At 40.9% G+C, this 18,953-nt stretch overlaps 1 protein-coding gene across 11 annotated transcripts; it reads left to right on the top strand.

The window, feature by feature from the left end:
* The first annotated feature begins 2,376 nt into the window (after positions 1-2,376).
* TCP11L2 (t-complex 11 like 2) lies at positions 2,377-18,120 on the top strand. Of its 11 annotated transcripts, none has more exons than XM_021536038.3 (11): positions 2,377-2,746; positions 5,413-5,525; positions 7,455-7,628; positions 8,823-8,955; positions 9,197-9,317; positions 10,052-10,272; positions 11,157-11,293; positions 12,294-12,481; positions 13,819-14,000; positions 14,726-14,898; positions 15,454-18,120. In XM_021536038.3, exons 3-11 carry the CDS (start codon positions 7,493-7,495, stop codon positions 15,696-15,698), a joined length of 1,536 nt encoding a protein of 511 aa, XP_021391713.1. In that variant the 5' UTR covers positions 2,377-2,746; positions 5,413-5,525; positions 7,455-7,492; the 3' UTR covers positions 15,699-18,120. The 11 variants fall into 11 exon arrangements, with proteins under 11 accessions (XP_021391713.1, XP_085425656.1, XP_021391696.1 ...); XM_021536021.3 differs by having other exon boundaries at positions 2,402-2,847; positions 8,820-8,955; XM_021536007.3 differs by having other exon boundaries at positions 2,402-2,746; positions 8,820-8,955.
* The last annotated feature ends 833 nt before the right edge of the window (positions 18,121-18,953 follow it).

The following is an 18,953-nucleotide window of genomic DNA, read 5'->3' on the forward strand; positions in this document are numbered from 1 at the left end:
CCCCACATGTCCCCAGTGGGATGAGGGAGAGAATCAAAAGGGTAAAAGTGAGAAAACTTGCGAGTTGAGATAAAATAAGTTTAATAATTTAAAAAAATTAAATTGTAATAAAAATGAAAACAACAAAGAGGTAAATAAAATACAAGAAAGACAAGTGAAGCAAATTAAAACAATTTCTCACCAGCAAGTGGTTGATGGCCAGCCAGTCCCCCAGCTGTGCTCCTGCACCAACATTCCCACAGTTTTATTGCTGACCATAATGCCTTATGGTATGGAATATCCCCTGGGTCAGTGGGGTCAGCTGTCCTGGCTGTGTCCTCTCCCAACTTCTTGTGCACCTTCCTCCTGGCTGCTGAGGTGGGGTGAGAGGAAGAAAAGGCTTTGACTCAGTGTAAGCACTGGTTACTAGTAACTAAAGCATCCAAAACACAGCCCCTTGCCAATTATGAGGAAGAAAATTGACTCTATCCCAGCCAAATCCAGGACATATATGCATGTGCTATATAAGACACAAGGACATTGATCTTGTTAATTGAGTAGAACAAATTTAAAGGCTGTACAATTATTTTTCTGGCTGACATTGGGGACACCAGAAAGTGAGAAAAGAGTGTAATTTCTCTGTGGAGAAAATCTCTCCAATGGGTAATCTACTTCAAAATCCATATAGTGGCCTATAGCTTCAGTGCCTCTGGATCAGGAAAGAATTGAAACCAAAAAGAAGGGGAAGTGCTGAGTACTGCAGTGTCTAACTTATTCTTGGCTTTTGGACCAGAATCTCAAAGCATGTCCTTGATGCCCCAGTTATATATGACAGATGTACATCTCTGATACGGTAGATAGCTAGATATCTAGATAGCTAGCTAGATAGATAGAGCAAGCTATGCACTTAAGAATGGCTCCAAAACGGCTGGTGGGCTTGTGAGAGAAGAATACTACTATAGCTGAAAAAAAAATTGTTTTAAAGCCATCCCTCTCTGGAATCCTATCTCTCACTCCATGATTTAGGTGGAGATACTTTTAGGCTGAGATGCTTTCCCCCCTGAAGTTATCTTTTATATCAGTATTTAGAAGCTACCTCACTTGGTGAGGCTGATCCCTTTCCCTCTCTGTGCAAGCTAGAAACCAGGCCACTGAGCAGCACAGGTTTCCACAAGTGCCAGTCCACAGAGACACAAAATGGACCCTGAGTCACTGGCCCTGATGTTTTTGCAAGTACTCTTTATGCAGTTTTAGCTGGTTAATTGATAAAAGATGTCAGTAGCCATCACAGCAAAAACTCATGTATTCCCCATATTTCAGATGGTGTCTAAGAAAAAATTGACATATAAAATAATAACAAATTATGTCCTTGGAAGTCGTAACAGGTCTGTACAAAGCAGCCCATCTTTATACCACCACAGTCTTCTCCAAAGCCCTTTTGAGCCTCTTTCGGACTGTCATTGCCATGTGACATGCACAAAGTGGGGCAAAGTAGTGCAAATACAGTTACTTAAAACATTGTCTTCTTTATAGAAGCTGCCGGATTAGGCTGTTGGACTTAATTCCATTTAATGTCTCTGAAGGCCAGGCTGACAGGTGCTCTGCATCGCTGCGAGCAAGCGCTCCCTCTCCAGCTGGGCACTTGGCACTTGCGTAGCCAAACTCTGTTCCCTGCTTGGAGCCCTTGATTTTATAGCAGAGGTTAATGGGACCTACAGTGGGCTTTGGTCTACCCGAATACAACATCCGTTCTGTGTAGTTCACCACGTTTGCTAAAGGTTATCTGCAGGAAGGGGAGCTCTGTCTTCTTGATGGGCAAGGCTGGCGTTAGTGAGCTCTTGCCTCAGAGGTGACTGCCGGTGTTTTGCCCTCCGTGCTTCCTGCTGGGTGAGGCAGTGGTGGCACGTAGCTCCTGTGACAGGAAGAGGTGATGACCCTGACAGGTACTGCTGGCCCGGTGGGTGCGTGAAGCTGCCAGTGCGTGAGGTCAATACAGCAATAAGCAAAGCATTTCTAATGACAGTGCTGCATTGCCCCGAGCTGCGTTCCTCAGTGGGGGCTCAGCAGGCGTCCGGACACCGCAGCGAGCCGGGTGACTAACCTCAGCACGGCGCCCAGTGGCTCCCCTGAAGCTGCGGCGGCGGGGGGCACTGGGGAGCCAAGATGGCGCGTGGAGGGGCGCCTGGCTATCCCACATCGATAGGGTAAGGAAACCAGGGCAAGAACATTGTTAAAGGCGTGCACGCACAGCCTGAGGCGCTGCCCTATCCCCTGGGGGGCACAGCCCCTTTCCCCCCAAGGCCGGGCTGTGCGGGGTCGGTGTGCCCGTCCCCGAGGCGGCCCGGGGGCGGGGCCGGCCCGGGTGGACGGGGCCCTTCCGTAAACAGCACCCGGCCCGCCCCCGGCCTACCCCCGTGCGCCAGCACAGCCCATTGCCAGCACGGGGGAGTCCGCCCGAGCATCTGGCCGTGTCGCCGCATATTTCTCCACGCTTAGTGTCGGTCGCAGGCAGAATGAGGAGATGCGGGCAGATTCTACTGGCGTAAGTGGAGGCTGGCCCAAGCGCCTCGGGTAACTCGCCGATGGCAGGCGGGAAAAGATGACGCGCCTCCCCCCTTCCGCCGTCAGAGATGGACGTGCCCGAGGAAGACACTAAATAGTCCGGGCTGGGTCTTTAAATCGGAGGGGGGGGTCCCGTGCGGCCCCGGCGAGCGGCAGCGGTGAGTGACCGGCGGGGGACGGCGGGGCAGGACGGCGAGGGGCAGCGGTGAGTGACCGGCGGGGGACAGCGGGGCAGGGCTGCTCCGGCCGGCCGGCGGAGCTGACACGCGGCGGGGTGTCCGGACACGCTGGGCGATGAGTCGCGGGGTGAGTCCGGGACAGCGCTGGCTCGGGGGCTGCCACCCTCCTGTGCGGTGTGGGTGGCAGGGAGGTGGTGGACTGGCCCGTCGCCCTGCTGCCCCGGTGGGGCACCCGCTGCAGCAGGTGGGTTTCGCAGTCCCTGCGCTGGGCCCGTAGTTCTCCCCTTGCCCCGCGTTTCCTGGGCTTTCCCATCCCTTGGTGTCCGCCGGGACGACCCGCCCCGACGGGCGCAGCCGCAGGGTCCCCCCGTGCAGCCCCGGCCGGCAGGGCTGGGGCACCCCGAGCCCTCCCCGGGCCGTGGGTGCCCGGGCTCGCCTTCTCGGGGGCTGACACGGAGTGTTCCCTCCTTGCTTCTCCCCCGGACTCCCTCCCCCCGGGCCCCTCCTTGGAAACGCTGTTTGTTTTGGTCGGCGGGTGCCAAACTCCTGCCTTTGCTAAGTGTTAAAAACATGGGGCCGGGGGAGGAGACAGGCAGCGAAACAGATGGAGGAAGAGGAGGAGCCGCCGGCTCCCCTCGGTGTCGCTGTCCCCGCGGGGAGGGCAGCGGGCAGGACCGGCCCGGGCTCCCCGTGCATCACCGACCTGTCCGGGCAGCGCTCGGGCCCCTCGGCCGCATCTCACTCTCGCCGAAACAGTTTTTTTAAGCCTTCACGAAAAGAAGTGTCTGTTCCGAGAGTTGTGGAACTGGAAAGCTAAAGGGGAGAAATGTCGGCTGTAAGCTGTGAAAAATGAAGCGGGTGGAAATGCGAGTAACTCCTAACAAAGGCTCTTTTCTGTTCTCGTGTCGTGAGTGCTGACAGAGGTGGAGTCAGTGAAAGGGAAACTCGAGACCAAATGAGATTCAGTCGGTGCCAGCTTGAAGATAGTAAGAATGTGAACCCAGCAGAATAAATAAAGTTAAGACCTTCATAGTGGCAAAACTGGACAGAGCACTCATAAGTCTCTGTGTCCATGCACACTTCCTTTGAACAAAGCAGGGCTGTGGAAAACCTTTGTTTGAAGATGGTATCTGAAGAAAATACCCAGCAAACTGTGAAACTCTTCCTCCCTCCTCCCCCGAGATGCTTTGTAAAATTACTTCCAAAGCGAACCGACAGAAATAAAAAGTGTGTTTGTGCCTTCTAAAACTAACCTGATTTGCAGTCTTGATAAGTTTTAAATGAAGAATCGAGTTGGGTAATGCAGTAACCAGTTAAGGACAAGATGTCTTTAAGCATCTACAGTTATGTTTTAATTTTCTTTTTACTAAAAAAGAATAATCCTCACCTGTCTAAATAGCAGAAATGTGCGAATTTATTTCTTCATTGTTACATTAGCTAGAATCTTTGGGTTGGTACACGTAGAAGATACTTTTAGCTTGGTCTTCCAAAGAGTTTATCCTTAAAAATCCCTACAGTATGGTACTGATTGAAAGAAAGCAAATAGTGTGATGAAGCCCACTGTGATGGTGTCCAACCTAATATAAATGTAAATGTGAGTGGTCTTTAATGCAACTGAGTAAATCAGGTTGTAACCTCAGGCTTACTCTTTAATAGAACAGTTGGGATATTAATATATGTATTAAAATAACAGCCTAATATGTAATAATTAATAAGCATTAAAAAAAAAATAAACAAGATGGTATTCTTTATCCAAGATGGCGAGTTACAAGAGATCTTGCAAGGCTGAAGAGCTTTTTAAAATATTTTTCTGTGGCCATTATACTAATTTAAACTTAAAGTTCTAAATTAACTTGGTCATTTGTTATTAATGAGAACTTCTGTGCTATCTACAAAAATGTAAGGAAAATCAGTTCTTCCAGTGTATGCTATAAAGCAAAGACTAAGTGACTCAGTTGTCTATTGTAACTAATTAGAAATGTCATTTTTGGTTTGTGCTTACCTTTCATATGCTCAATGACTGTATTTTTGCTTAAGCGTCTTAGGTGGCCCCTGCAGGTTCTGCTTGTATATTCATGTACATTTATTTTGATGTATTTATCTTTTAAACTTAGAATTTAGCAATAATGTTCTGAATCTGCAGAGTACACCCATTCTTACTTCCCATTGTGCTTGAAGCATTCTACTAGGAAATGTATTTATTGTGGTAAAAGATTGCAGTGGTTTTTTGCGTGTCACCTCCTGTTGCAGTGTTGAAATACTTACTTAAATTAAGCTTTCTGAAGCACTCTACTGACATCTCTGCTGTCTGTATGTGTGCATATATTGTGGGAGCAGGTATGGTCTTGATACATCAAAATGCCATGTGCATCTTTGAAATGCAGCTGATTATTTGCACTGATCGTTTGCTGGGATTAGTGCTTAAGGACTTAATTTGTACAGACTTCTAATTCTACCTTAACCACTTGATCTTCTTGGAAATCAAGATGGGGTGGAAAATGGCAGTGCTGACTTGCCTTCATGGCTGCTTTTAGTGCTTCTCTCAGAAGAACCTTGCAAAGCTGAATATTTATTAACATTGTCATACCTAGAGGTAAGAGGAAGTTCGTGAAATGATGATGTGGAAATATGTGAGCGTATTTGGGATTTTAATGGTCATTTACCCTCTTCCATGTTGTTAACACCTGAACAGAAGCAGTAGACACACCGTGAATTGCTCACACTCGACAAGTGATTTGCAAGACTTTGGGCCACTACACTGCAAAATTTGGATGGACCACATCCTGCAACATTAATCTTTTGGAGGTTAGTTATTTGTATGGAAATAAAGGGATGTTATACAAGATTAAAGCCTGGAAATAAATGGTTCTTATATTGACTAAAAATAATTAGTTGGAGAATATAAAAACCTTGCAGGCTCTGTACAGTGTTACTGTATTTTAAGTGAGCAGTTCAACATGAAGAACCTCAAGTATGTTCTACAACTAGTTTGTCACAACTAGATTCTGATCAGCATTAACTTTGGGATCTGTAACACAGATTTTAGTTGAAGAAATAGTTTGTTTCTTCTCTATCATTAGCTAGTGACCTATTTCTAATTGTAACTTCAATAGAATTTCCAAGCCAAAATATCTCCGTTTTGCATTTTTTAGGTTCTCTTACAACGCTGTCTTGTTTAGCCAATACTGTTTTAAATATTTGCTTGCTCAAAATTTAAAAATTGCTGTTCTAATAAGAGTTATGATGCTTAGGATCACTGGTAATGGTGAAAGTTCTGAATGCATGACCTCTGTGTTCTAGTCAAGTGTCTCTTACTGGCTCCTCCAGTATAGTGATAAACTGTTAGCTGTGTTCTTGCTAATGTGACCAACTCTTTTCACACAAAAACCCAATGTAAAGTATGACATAAATAAGGTGATCAAATGCATCCTCTTTCTTCTTGGGAGAGGAGGAAGAGTAAACATACACTTAAGAAATGTTAATCATCTCAATTAACAGGGGGTGCTCATCAGTGTAGTAGCTCATCAAATTATAAAGGCCTATTCAGGATGAGTTGGTACCCATAAAGTCAAATGCCTTAAGCTGTAACCAGGTGCCAGCATAAAGAAGTCTTCATTTTCACTACCTTTTGTCTATCCCTGGACCCTATCAACATACAATATGTTTTTCCCATAAGTACAGACCAAGATCATCCTTTTATTGCCAGAATAAATTCAGCAGTTGTAAAGCGTGGTATTCCCTGCCTACTGAAGTTGATGTGATTTAATAATAAATGAAGTTACATATTAATTAAATTTGCTGATGGAAACCATTGCTGCCTATGTCTCTTCATAAAGTCCACTACAGAATGCTTCATAGCCATAATCAGAGATGGACAGCTACTTTTGGTATCTGGGCCAAATTCCTTTGGTAGTAATTACAGCTGACTTCCAGGTTCACATTTTAATATTATTATGAACATATTTTTCACTTCCTGTCATGCAGTTGTTAATCATCTGCATCACAATGTGCAGCTGTCCACGTTTTCTGCAATTGCAGATTATCTGCCTGGGAACACTATGAAGCACCACACTTCTCAGTGGAGGTTGTTGTCTCTGCTGAATAGAATGTTGACGGCTCAGAGTTGCCATTTGACTTAAAACAGAAAAGTTATCCACCCTCATCCCTAGGAGGAGTGGTTTTTGGGTCTGTGCCATTGTTGATCTGATACTGAGCACAGACCCACCTAAAGCAGCAAGCCAGACTTTCAGCTACACCCTGTCAGAAATGTAAAACTCTGAATGTTCTCCCCCTGCAACTTCTGTGTTTGCTTCACAGTTGTTACACTCGGTGCAGCCTGTTTGTGGAAGGAAACTCATTGCCCCACATCACTTCTTTGTGAGAATCAGGTGGGGGATTGTGACATCATGAAATGCCTTCACAGACGTTGAAAACTACCAAAAGTCTTGAACAAGCAGCTTCAGTGGTTCTTGTGGATAGTCTTTAATTTTTTAAAATATAACCAAGTTAGGGACTGTCTCCAACATAATCATTAAGGTATGAAACAGCTGAAGATACAAAGCTTTCTTACGGGACAGGTATAGTTCGTTGATAACGATATCCTTTCCTTTGCTTTTCCTGTTTAGGAAAGGCAACTACTTGATCTTCATCCACAATATAATGATCAGTAGCTGACTTTTGAGAAACAAACAGCAGTAAGTGCTGGTTTTATGGGAATTGTGTTTGTCTTTCCAGGTCTTGTTTACTGTGTAAACCAGGTAAAGGGAATCAGAATGCCTCTCAATGATGAGCAGAACAGTGACTCAGATTCTTCACGGCTCTCGGAAAGCACAGCTTCTTCCAGCGACTCGGAATATTCCAGGCAGAGCTTTAACAGTGATTCTTCAAGTAAACCCAGCTCCCCAGCGTGTAAGCCTATTTCAGCCTTACCTGCACTGTGCATGGACCAATAAGGCTAACTTACCTTGCTTCTCTTTGCTGTCCTGGGTAGAATCTGTGATTCTGAATCTATTTAAGAGTATTAACAGAGAGGCATGGCTTTCTCTCTGCTGTGAAGCAGTGCATCTCCTGTGTGTGGAACACCAGCACCAGCTTTATCCATGGGGATTTCACTGTGCACTCCTTCCCTTCAGAAACTGTAAGAAAAGTGTGTCACCATGGTCTTCCTAACCTTGACATTGGTGGCAGCCTCCCACTCAACCAGATATGCCTTTGTGCAAAGGGTGGGTTTCTTCTGTTTGATCCCTGCACTTAAAAATTAGTTCTGTAACTTAGAGATTTGTAGTACCAACAGAAGACACATATTTGCACAAGGAAGATAATTTGAGTAATGGTAAGTAAAACCCTGGTTAAAATGTAGTTTGTGTGTGTCTGTAAGCATTTGCAGACTATGCTTACTTCTTACATCCATGTAAATGAAGTCTTACATTAAAACAAGCTAGTTAGTGGAGCTGCAGATGGCAGCTGGCTCTTTGTCTTTCTTTGTTACCAGTCTTCCAAATGCTAAATTAAATTATAGAATTTGAGGATTTAGAAACTTTGGGAATTTGCTCTTGTTTTCCAGTGTAGAGTTTTTGTCATTGCTGCTAACTCCTAAAAAATTAGTATAACTTACGTTCCACAGCAGATGAAAGATCTTCTGATCTTGAGTGGGAGAGTTTGCAAGTCAGTAACTTCAGAACCTTTTCAACAGGCAATATAACCACCATGTGCTTGGAATTCTAGTGGACATCTGGTATCTCTTACTGCCCATGCTTTTGGCTGGGTGGCTTTGACAGAGCAGTTAGTAGGAAATCTGTGGAATGCAAGATCCCAGTTTAAATGGAAAAAAGATATCTTAGTTCACATGTGGAAATATGAAAATGCTCCCCAAAATGTTTTGAGGCTTGTGTGGTATTTCCCCACAAAAACACACACCCCTGATAAGCAGGGAGTTTCCTGAGTTAGTGTTTTTGGAAGATACAAATACTTGGTAATTTTGGGTTTCTTCTTCAGAGTACTGGAGTCCAATTAGCAAGCAGTAAAATTTCTAGGTTTTAGTATATTCAATTGCACTTATCAGCTATAGATATTTGGCTTGAATTGATCTGTTTGTTCCAGCAGCAAGCCCTCCCAAGGTTATCACATTTGATGAACTGATGGCAGCTACAAGAAATCTGTCAAACTGGACTCTAGCTCATGAAATTGCTGTAAATGCAAATTTTTGCATAAAACATGAAGACTACCCACAAAACAGGTAAGAGTTTGAACTTTGCAAAAAGCAGTGCTGGTGTTGCAAAGAGGAGAAATGAATGGAGCAGTCTAGACTGTGTTTTGGGAGCTGATGATCCCACCCAAGAAAGATGTGGTTGCAGGGCATAGTATCTGGGGAGGTGTGGGAGGTGTGTTTCCCAACAAGTGATCAGTCCCATCTGAAACACTTACAAGATGAAAGCTAGTTGGGAGTTTTTCCCCTATCTAATGGCCTTACTCCACAGCTTTGCAGGCACAGTGAAACAAATTGTACACAAGGCATTTTGGGATCATTTGGAATCGGAACTGAATGAAGATCCTCCAGAATATGAACATGCTATCAAGCTCTTTGAGGAAATTAAAGAGGTAATGTTCTTCCTTCTCTGTATTGTTTTGTCATCTTAGCTTTAGGAGTCCCTTAGTTCATTGAAGGGTCTGCTTAACTTAGCTGAGCCAACACCTTCTAGTTTTCTTTTTATAATATGAAGCCATGATTTTATTCAGAACAGAAAATAGATGTCTGCTTGTAATATATTTACATTAACCAGGAATATGGCCACAAATAAACAGTGGCATATTCACTCAACTTTCACTGCACAGTGACCAGCTGAAAGTTCTGTGTTCCTAAAGCTTCACATCTCTACTAGCCTGTTTCCAGAGTCATACTGAGAGCTTAGGGCATGAACAACAATATAAACATGATTGCACCTGCCCACTTAGACTTCATTGTTTATCACACAGGTGAGCATACAAACCTTCAATCCTGGCACAATACTAAGTCTTTCAGAACTTTAAGTTAGTAAATGTTTGTTTTACAGGGTAGCCTCCCAGCTTTTGAATGGGTCTACTTGATGACTTGCTTTTTGTTTTATTATTTTGAGCATTTTTGCAGAACTGTACTGGTTTTTTGTTTGTTTGTTTGTTTTCCCAAACAGTCCTTTTTTCCCCATAACCTTTGATGTTCAGTCTTAAAATGTCTGGTTATAATCTGTCAGCTCTATACACCTGACATGAATATTAAAATTTCACTCAAGTGTGCTTACTAAGTGGTTTGGTTTTTATTGATAAGCTTTTTCTTTTTCCCCCCCCTTCTAATTTAGATTCTTCTTTCATTCCTGACTCCTGGAGCAAACAGGATGCACAATCAAATTTGTGAAGTTCTAGATACGGATCTTATAAGACAACAGGCAGAACACAATGCTGTTGATATTCCTGGGCTAGCTAAATATATCATCAACACTATGGGAAAGTTATGTGCTCCAATAAGAGACAACGACATAAAACAGTTAAAAGCAACTGACAATATTGTAGAGTTACTGAGGTTGGTATTTAAGTGTAGTTTTTGGAGAAGAAAACTTCTCTCTGAAAGGGTAGTAGACGGTGGAAGACAGGGGGGCTGGGTAAAGGAAGTCTAAAATTGTGTCAGTTTGCATAACACCTGTTCTCAAACTATAGGAGAACTTCCTGAAGCATTAAAGGGGAAGACCTCTGACACACTGATCAGATTGTGTATCTCACTTTGTAATAAAATGAGTAGGATACCTAGATAAAACCAGGTGGCTTGGAATAGCTAAGCCAACAACTCTTGCAGTAATCTTGTTTCAGAAACTCTTTTTTTCTGTCTTGTTCATTCTTACAGAATGTAAGCAGCACACTTGTACTGTTTCTTCTGGAAGTGTTAATTGCATGCTTCTTCTAGAAGGCCAGACTGTGGATTTAAAAGCTCTTTAGTTAAGATCTTATTACTTGAACTTGAGTAAAACATTTGCATACAGGGCAGAAAACGATGCTCCTGAGGTATGCTGAAATATTAAGACTAAATGGTAGTTGTTCTACTGTATATATATATGGGGATCAAAACAATTTGGTCAGAATGATTGTTTCGCTTAATGCAATTAGTGACCAAAAAGCTAAAATTTGTTAATTTAGGTTGAAATATACCAATTCATGTAGTTTTTTTAAAAACTTAGTTACAGGGCTGTAGCATTTAGTGATGCTACATTAGTACTGTTCTTTTTAACTTAGGCCAAGCCTTATATATGCTACTCCTTCAAGAATTTCAGATGATAGGTAACATATCTTTTGCTCTGAAATGCCAACTTCTCCAAAATTCAAATTAAAGTGATAATGTCCACGTGCTTCATGTGTGCTGGTGAAAATCAATAGATTAAATTAAACTGTGAAATCTTAAATTCCTCTTTTCAGACAAATATTCCATGTTTTGGACCTGATGAAAGTGGATATGGCAAATTACACAATTAAAAGCCTTAGACCGTACCTCTGGCATAACTTGGTGGATTATGAAAGAACAAAATTCCAGGAAATTCTTGAAGAAACACCAAGTATGTACCATGCTATATTTAATTGAAACTTTACTTTGAAAATAAAACTGTTTAAATACATGGTGTGAAAACTCTAAAAGTTGCAGTTAACTTAGAGGAAAACTTCAATTTCTTGTCTGTATGTAAGTAATGGGAAATTTTTTTGACTAGCAAACTATCATTGGATGATTGCTTGACTTGCTGCCAAGTTTGTCTGTCTGTAATCTGGGGCGCTTTCAGACAAACTTAGACTTGCCAAATTGGTTAATGTCTGAAAAACAAACAAGTGGTGACTCTTGCTGTCTGGATGCAGAAGCCCTACATATGATGAGACTTATATTTTTTTATGTGCAACTGTTCTGTTGTTAGTGGGAAGTGAACATGTAAAACCAGTTAGTGTGCCTGAAAGCTGGAAGGGGTAAGATCAGTTTTTTAATAAACAAAAGGCAGGCTCTGAACAAAATTTCTTAGATGATACAAAGTCAACTTGATCCACTATTACAATTTTTGTGTGATTTGGTTAAACAGTGTTCAGAAATACATCCTCAAAAAGAATAAGTAAGCATACTGACATCTGGAGCAGGGACTTCTGAAATGGGAGCTGAGCCACTGGTAGGGCCTGCAGTGTTCACTTATGCAGCCTGAGAAAAACTCTACCAGAAAAAAATCAAATGTTTTAATCTTCCTTCACCTCTGCTTTTCAGTCTTACACTCTATCTGATAAGTGGTCTCTCCAAAAAAGAAACACAATCCTCTGGGAGCTTAAACTTTGAGACTTCTATTACCTAAAAATCTTGTCTGAAGTCTTAACAATTTGTGGCTGGGTTTGTACAAACCAGGTAGAATTTAAAGGTGATCAATGAAAGAAAGTGAGAGAATTACCATTTGTGAAGACTCAGCTGTCCACTATGTTTGTTTTCAGAAGTTGAATTCTCTTATGTATACAAATATTTTTTTTTCTCAAGATAGTGCTTATTTCGATGAAGGCATGCAGTAAATCTGTGCTATTTGCAATGCTTAGGTGCCCTCAATCTCACAACAGAATGGATAAAGGAATCCATAGAAGATGAATTGTCATCTCTTTCTGATGAGTCTTCATCATCCCCTGGTGCTGATAGTAATTCAAAACCAATTATTAGTCCTACACTGGTGCTAAACAATGGCTACTTGAAACTGTTACAGTGGGATTATTGCAAAACAATTCCAGAGGTAAGAAATGTATTTGGTGTCTTCAGATTGCCAGCTATATGAAATCATTGGTATGATACAATAATCCTGCTACTGATGACAGTAAGCGAATACTCTTTTTCACTCCCTAAATTTCTGAATACTAAATTTGAAATTTGGAGATTATATTCTAGTCGAGGTTCTGAAATTTGAGATTAGCAAATCAACAACCAGAAAAGAACAAGGCAGAGGTTGTTCTCCCTCTTTCCAATCATAGCTCACCAGCTCCACCCTAAGAGCAGTCTTGTCTGTGGTCAAAGGCTGCACTTGTATTGATAGTACTTGGCTCTCTGTATCCTTAAAAGAACTGACTGTTACCACCCTGTTTTCTTAACAGCAGCAGGAACTGGTGATATCGCTCTTTAGAACAGAATCAATAAAAACTTGAGGCCTCTAAAGTAGGTATTTTCCCTTTCAGTGTAAACTATTGCTTCAAGACTCAGTGTTTAGTTTTTCCCTCCCTGATTACTGACCTCTGAAACTTTCCATAAAGCAAGTGTGAAATTTGCCACCAGTCAGGGCTAAAATTTGCTTTTCCAGGGAGGGCCTTAGCTACATGTAGGATGGCTTGGCAGAGAATTTGTTAAATACGTGGGGATGCTTTTGGTGTTCTCAGACAGTGGACTTTCTTATCTTTCTGTGAGCAGTTTTGAGTAAGAACTACATGTAGATGTCCTCTGGTAGATTGAGCTTGCCATATTATGAAATTGCTACCAACTGCACTTGGATGTTAATGCCCCTGTACTGCTCAGGATGAACTCTTTGTAACCTGAAATTAACTCCAGCTACATCTTGCTGTGGGGATTACTTATGTTCTTGTTATGATCAGCTGGCTTTTTGCCTGGAGTGGGTTGTGTATCACTTGCAGAACCTGCTCAGGTGGTTGAATTGGTGGTTGTCAAGCACAGTTGTTCGCTATTATCCATCAGTTACAAATCTTGGCATTTTTTCAAAAGACACCCAAATCCAGAAGACTGTTCTAGCTGTAACTTGGTCATTACAATGTCCTCTGGATCCTCTGAGCAGTCCATGTTGTGGGCTGAATTGTTGGTTGCAGATTTGTTAGGAGTGATGAACAATAAGGTGCAATGTCCTCAGTTTCCTCATTACTATTCTTCCCATGTCGGATTTACTTCTTGTACTTGTACATAATGCCACTTCATACTATACTGCATGTTTAGGGTATTTCAGTTGCTGTCTCCTCTGGGTTTGTGTATTTGTGATTAAAAATAGTAGTGCTTCATGACTACATCCTCAATCTGTCCTTTTCCTCTCTCTCCCTCCTTATTGCTAAATTAGTATTATTGTTTCAATTCTAGACTCTAATAACAGATGAAGCTCGTCTTCAGGAACTGAGAGAAAAGCTCAATCAATTAAAAGTCATAGCTTGTGTTTCTCTCATAACAAATAACATGGTGGGTGCAGCAACTGTAGATGTGCCTGATTTTGCTGACCAGCTGAAAAGGATCTCCTTTCCTCTTCTTGAAGGCATGAATAAGAAGTAAGACCTTTTTTTTGCTTCCTTTTTTTAACTCTTTTTTTTGACAGTAAATAATTGGAAACAATTCTAGTATCATAGCTAGTGCTTGTTATTAATAGAAATGTTAATCAGTCATATATTCTCTTTATGATACAAGGCTGCTATATGTTAGACACATGTTTTCAAAGGTAAATTTTAATGAAATTTTAGTCTTGATGTTAATGTACAGATTTTTGAACCTAGTAGTAAAGTTCATTCATACATTCCTAATACTGGAGAGACTGTGGCATTCAATACATTCACTAACTCCTCTTGGGAGTTGCTTCAAACTTGTTGTAGGTAGTTCAAGTTACTTGGCTGCCTATTTCTTTGCCTGCTTGTATGACAGGCAAGTCGGATGTATGCGACTGTCTTTTAAAAGTTTTTCACTGTTTTTTCCTCATGAAATTCTATGCACGTGGCCCAGAAAAACACCTAGGCACAAGGATAAAGTGAACTGGGGTCACTGCTGCACACTGGAAATTACTTTTCCCATTTGAATCACAACTAGGTCCTTATTTCATGTTCCACACAGAAATTTTCCTGTATATGTAGATTTACATAAATCTGCAGTAAAAGATGAAAACATTTCAAAATTCTCATTGCAGAGACCAGGTTGAAAATAAAAGGGAAAGGAGACAAGTGGGGGCACTTTACAACCTATGCTACAGAAACTGCATAATTTCATGCTTTTCTGTTTCTTCCAGAAGTTTTGACTTGAAGGAGGCTCTGAATGCTATTGGTGTCCAGATTTGCAGCATAGTGAACAAGTCTCTAAGTGAAAGAGGTCTTCCCACTCTTAGTGAAGAAATGCAGAGTAATTTAATGGGTCAAATTGCTCATGTTGTTGAGAAGAATAATCCTGTCTGTTCCTTGATTGGTTAGTAAGATACTACTTAATTGTCATATTCTATGTATCTGTTTATAAACTTATTCCCAGCAAGCTTAATCAGCTGTCTAATTATTTTCTAAAACTATTTTCCTACTGCAGTAGAACACTGGCTCAACTAAGAGTAAGGTTGTGGTGTTTACTTAGAGATGGTGTTCTTGGTATGCTGCAGAGTGTGGTTAGTCACATCAAGAAATAATTGTATAAGTGCATGTAGAGACACGCCTTGGCAGCCTAGTATTTTGGAGAAGAATTTAGATAAAATGAGTATTGTTTAGTCTTCTTTCTATCCATTCTGGGTTTAAACCTTCTGAGTTTTTTTCCTTCCTTTGAGTCTACTTCATATTAATTAATGTAACTTGTTGCAGTAGGTTTATGCTGTGTCCACCTTGCAGTAGCTAAACTTAAGCTTACAGTATTGTTTCCCACCCCAAAACAATCTTGGGAAAGAGTTGTTCATTACATTGTTGGATTTTTTGCTGTGCTGATGTGCAGGGTACTTACAAAGTGACATTTGTTCTGAGCATACTTTATATTCCATTTCAGACAAACGAATCCAGCTCTTCATGAGAAGCTTGCTTGCTCTTCCAAGTTTTCAGAAGTGTATGCCTACTATGCCAGGAGGCCTTTCTGTGATTCAGACAGAGATAGAGTTTCTGGGATCTCAGTATGCAAGCATTGTAAACTTCAATAAAAAAGTGTATGGACCATTCTATGCAAACATACTTAGAAAACTGCTTTTTCCTGAGGCAGCAATGGAGAAGACAGAAGCCAAAACATCTAGCAATTAAAAAATGTACCCTTTTTTTAATCTTCCAAGACAGTGGGGAGGTCACAGATCTCTAAGAACAGCCTACTCCAGTGACTGTTGATGGGGAAAGGTCTTGTAAAATGTATACAGATAGTTTCTGAAATTCACTGTAAAGAAATTAATGTCAAGGTCATATATATATTTTAATAGAAAATTGTTTGTTTAATGGATTGTCACTTGTAATAGCCAGTGAATTATTAATTTCCATAGCAAGCATTTATTATGACTTGCAGTAGGAAAGATCTGGCAATGTACTTGATTTTTTGCCACCATCAAAACAATGTTATTTTTCAACTCAAATATATTTACATATAGCAATGCATATTAGGAAATTACAAAACAACTGTAGATAAAATGTACTATGCTTACATTGTATTTTTGTAGAGTAACATCTCGGACATCAATTATGTTTCTGAGAATACTTTGAAGAAGACAGTATAGCATAACTGCTTTAGTAACCAATCCTAGGTTCATACTAGGCAAAGTTGAGGTCCTCCTGCAATTACTGGACCCAGAATTTTGCCTCTGTTACATTAAGGAAAGCCAGTGTTACAAGCTGTTTGCAGGATTGCAGTTACAGAAGCAGCATTCACCACTTCAAGTAGGAATAATTCAGAACTTCTCAACTCTAATTGGTATTAATGATAAACACCTGAGAAACATGATGGTGGGGGGGTGGAGTAAATTTCTGTATATAAAGTGTTTATAAGCATCTTGTTTATTCAGTGGAGGTCATACAGATCTTTAATATGTGTATGTATTGATCATTGATCTTAATAGATGGGTGTTCAGTATTTTTAAGTTAGGTCTTCCTAACCTTTATCCCCAAAAGCACTTAACCCTGACCTTACAGTGTACCACAGAAGAGCTGCCCCTTTCATGCCCTTATCCAATAGAATGTAAATTTTTCACAAGATACTCTTAGGCCTGAAAGCAAGAAGTTGAGTAATGAGTCATTTTTGAAAATATTATTAGATTCACTTTTTTATGGAGTGTGTGAGAAATGCTCCTGTTTCCCTCCAATTCCTTTGGACTGGGCCCCAATACTTAGTGCCCACTTAAGGCATTGGGAATCTTGCATACAGAAAACGAATAGAATTGAAATGGAGAAAGGTGGAAGGGAACTTCTTTAAGTTTACACAGACTTTATCTTGCATCTTTCAGATTACTGGGATTATCAGATAGTGCTGGAATTCATATTATAGACATGTTCTTGTCTATGAAATTGAATAATTTACTTGAAAATGATATTTTACTATATTACCATATAATACTCATTTTAAGATGTCATATATAGAAAACCTCAGTGTGGTACAAGTTAGAGCTTGTTTTTAATGTTTTATATTACAATCTATTTTTATGAAGAGACAAAAATAACCTGTAAAAGTGTAATGTGTCACACAAATTGTTTATGTACATTACAGTGTCTATTATAAAGGTCTAAAAAATCCTGGGCATTATTAGCACTGTGGTTTTGTAGTCCATTTCTAGCAAAGGAAATTACTTCTATTCAGTTCTTCAGTGTCCAAGGACTTTGGTCACAAGTAAATGTTAAGGAAAACTTTCTTCAAAATGCCTTTTTAGAGAAAGTTCTCTAGTGCACTTCTGTTCTACCCCTTGTGAAAATATTGCACAAAATAAACATGAATACATATTTTAAAGGGAACTGTTTCCTGGAAAACCTAGAAAAAAGGAACTCTTAGACTATCATAACTGTGCCACTAGGTAAGCCAGGCTTGCTCAGATAAATATGAAATTTTGGTAGGCAATTCAAAATAATTAAGAGAAGAATGCATTTCAAAAGCAGGAAGAGGGAATGAATCTTAGTGATTTGCTACAATATTAGAAGTTACCTACATGATTTTGAACTTCAGCCAAAGGAGGATTTTATGAACATTTGAAGGTGTTAATATGATTATGAACTTTTAATTATAGTGTTTTATATCCATTCTATTGTACAAATAAACACAAAGTTTAGCTCTTTAATGAGCTGGGAAAACTGTCATAATAGTTTTTACCAGTAAATACTCAAAACATAGCATTTTTTGGAGGGGTTTGGTGATTAAAGTGACTTGCAAAGGGCATTTTATAGCATGGCCTGTGTTTCAAGTGATTGTTTAATGTGTTTTAATTTAATGTTTCCAACAGGGACATTGCATCTGTTTAATGTCACGTGTTGCATGCTGTTTATGCTACTGTGGCTGAAATGCACTTGCCTCTACTCAGAAGTTGTCCTTGTGAAACAAGATGCCATTCTGTAGCAGCTTTATTAAAAAATAAGTTTTGAGGATTTGTATGCATTAAATTTTGTTTGTGATACTAGCAGTGGTGAAAAGTCATTTATACGAACATTATTAAATGCAACAAATTGTTGAATGCCAAAGATAAATGACTTCACTATTCTGTTGTGACTGTTTTTCTGTTACTTCTCAGAAGCAGCTCCTTTGGCAGAGCACTGAGTTTAACCCAGCTGTACAAATAATATTGAAGACAGTTGTCTGCTTAAATCTGACAACTTGGATGAAGGAAGTATTGGGTTTGCATGGCAGAGTTGGAGGAGCAGTGGACTGCAGGGCTGGCTTCTCTGAGAACTTCTCCAAGCTTCTCCCTGTGCCCGACAGAGGCTTTCCATGGATTAACCATGGATTGCCACGTATGAAACAAATTCTCCACTGACTGTTCCTTTAGGCAGGAGACCAAATGGAAGGAGTCTGAAATGTTACTCCTCTTCAGGGTAGGGGCCTTAGTGTCCAGGATGGGTGGAGCTCAGACCCAACCCTGTCAGTGTTACTCATGAGGAACCCGAGCCACAGCAGATAGATGTCTGTATGCACTGATTTCACACTCTGCTTTTAGATCTTGCCAATTATTATATTTATATATATATATGTAGCTCAAAACCTTACTGCCACAGGAATGTGCAGAGATCACTAGTGCTTCTTGTTTCATCTTGAACTGGGGCAGATGAGTAGCCCCCCATTTGACTGCGATTTTGGTGTCTCTAAGCACCGAGCCTTGTACAAGAGAACGAGCAGGTTTGTAGGTGATTCAGCTACAGCAGTCAATAATAACAACAACGCTAAAAGCTGTTTCCCCGCGTTGCTTTACATGCGAAAAAATACAGGAAAGCCATTTAAAGCCCGACTGCTCCATGTCCCCGCCGCCTTCCGGCGGGGATTCAGGGCAGACCTCGGGGCGCTGCCAGCTCTGCAGTGGCCCAGCGGGGCGGGCCGCG

This window comes from Lonchura striata, chromosome 1A (genome assembly GCF_050655825.1).
Source record: "Lonchura striata isolate lonStrDom1 chromosome 1A, ASM5065582v1, whole genome shotgun sequence".
Lineage (NCBI taxonomy): Eukaryota > Metazoa > Chordata > Aves > Passeriformes > Estrildidae > Lonchura > Lonchura striata.

Bases quoted from the DNA above. Each gene is read 5' to 3' on its own strand.
- TCP11L2 (XM_021536021.3), top strand. From the start codon at position 7,493: ATGCCTCTCAATGATGAGCAGAACAGTGACTCAGATTCTTCACGGCTC. The intron at 7,629-8,819 runs GTAAGCCTATTT...TGTTTGTTCCAG, and splicing joins TAAACCCAGCTCCCCAGCGT to CAGCAAGCCCTCCCAAGGTT. The intron at 11,294-12,293 runs GTATGTACCATG...TGCAATGCTTAG, and splicing joins AATTCTTGAAGAAACACCAA to GTGCCCTCAATCTCACAACA.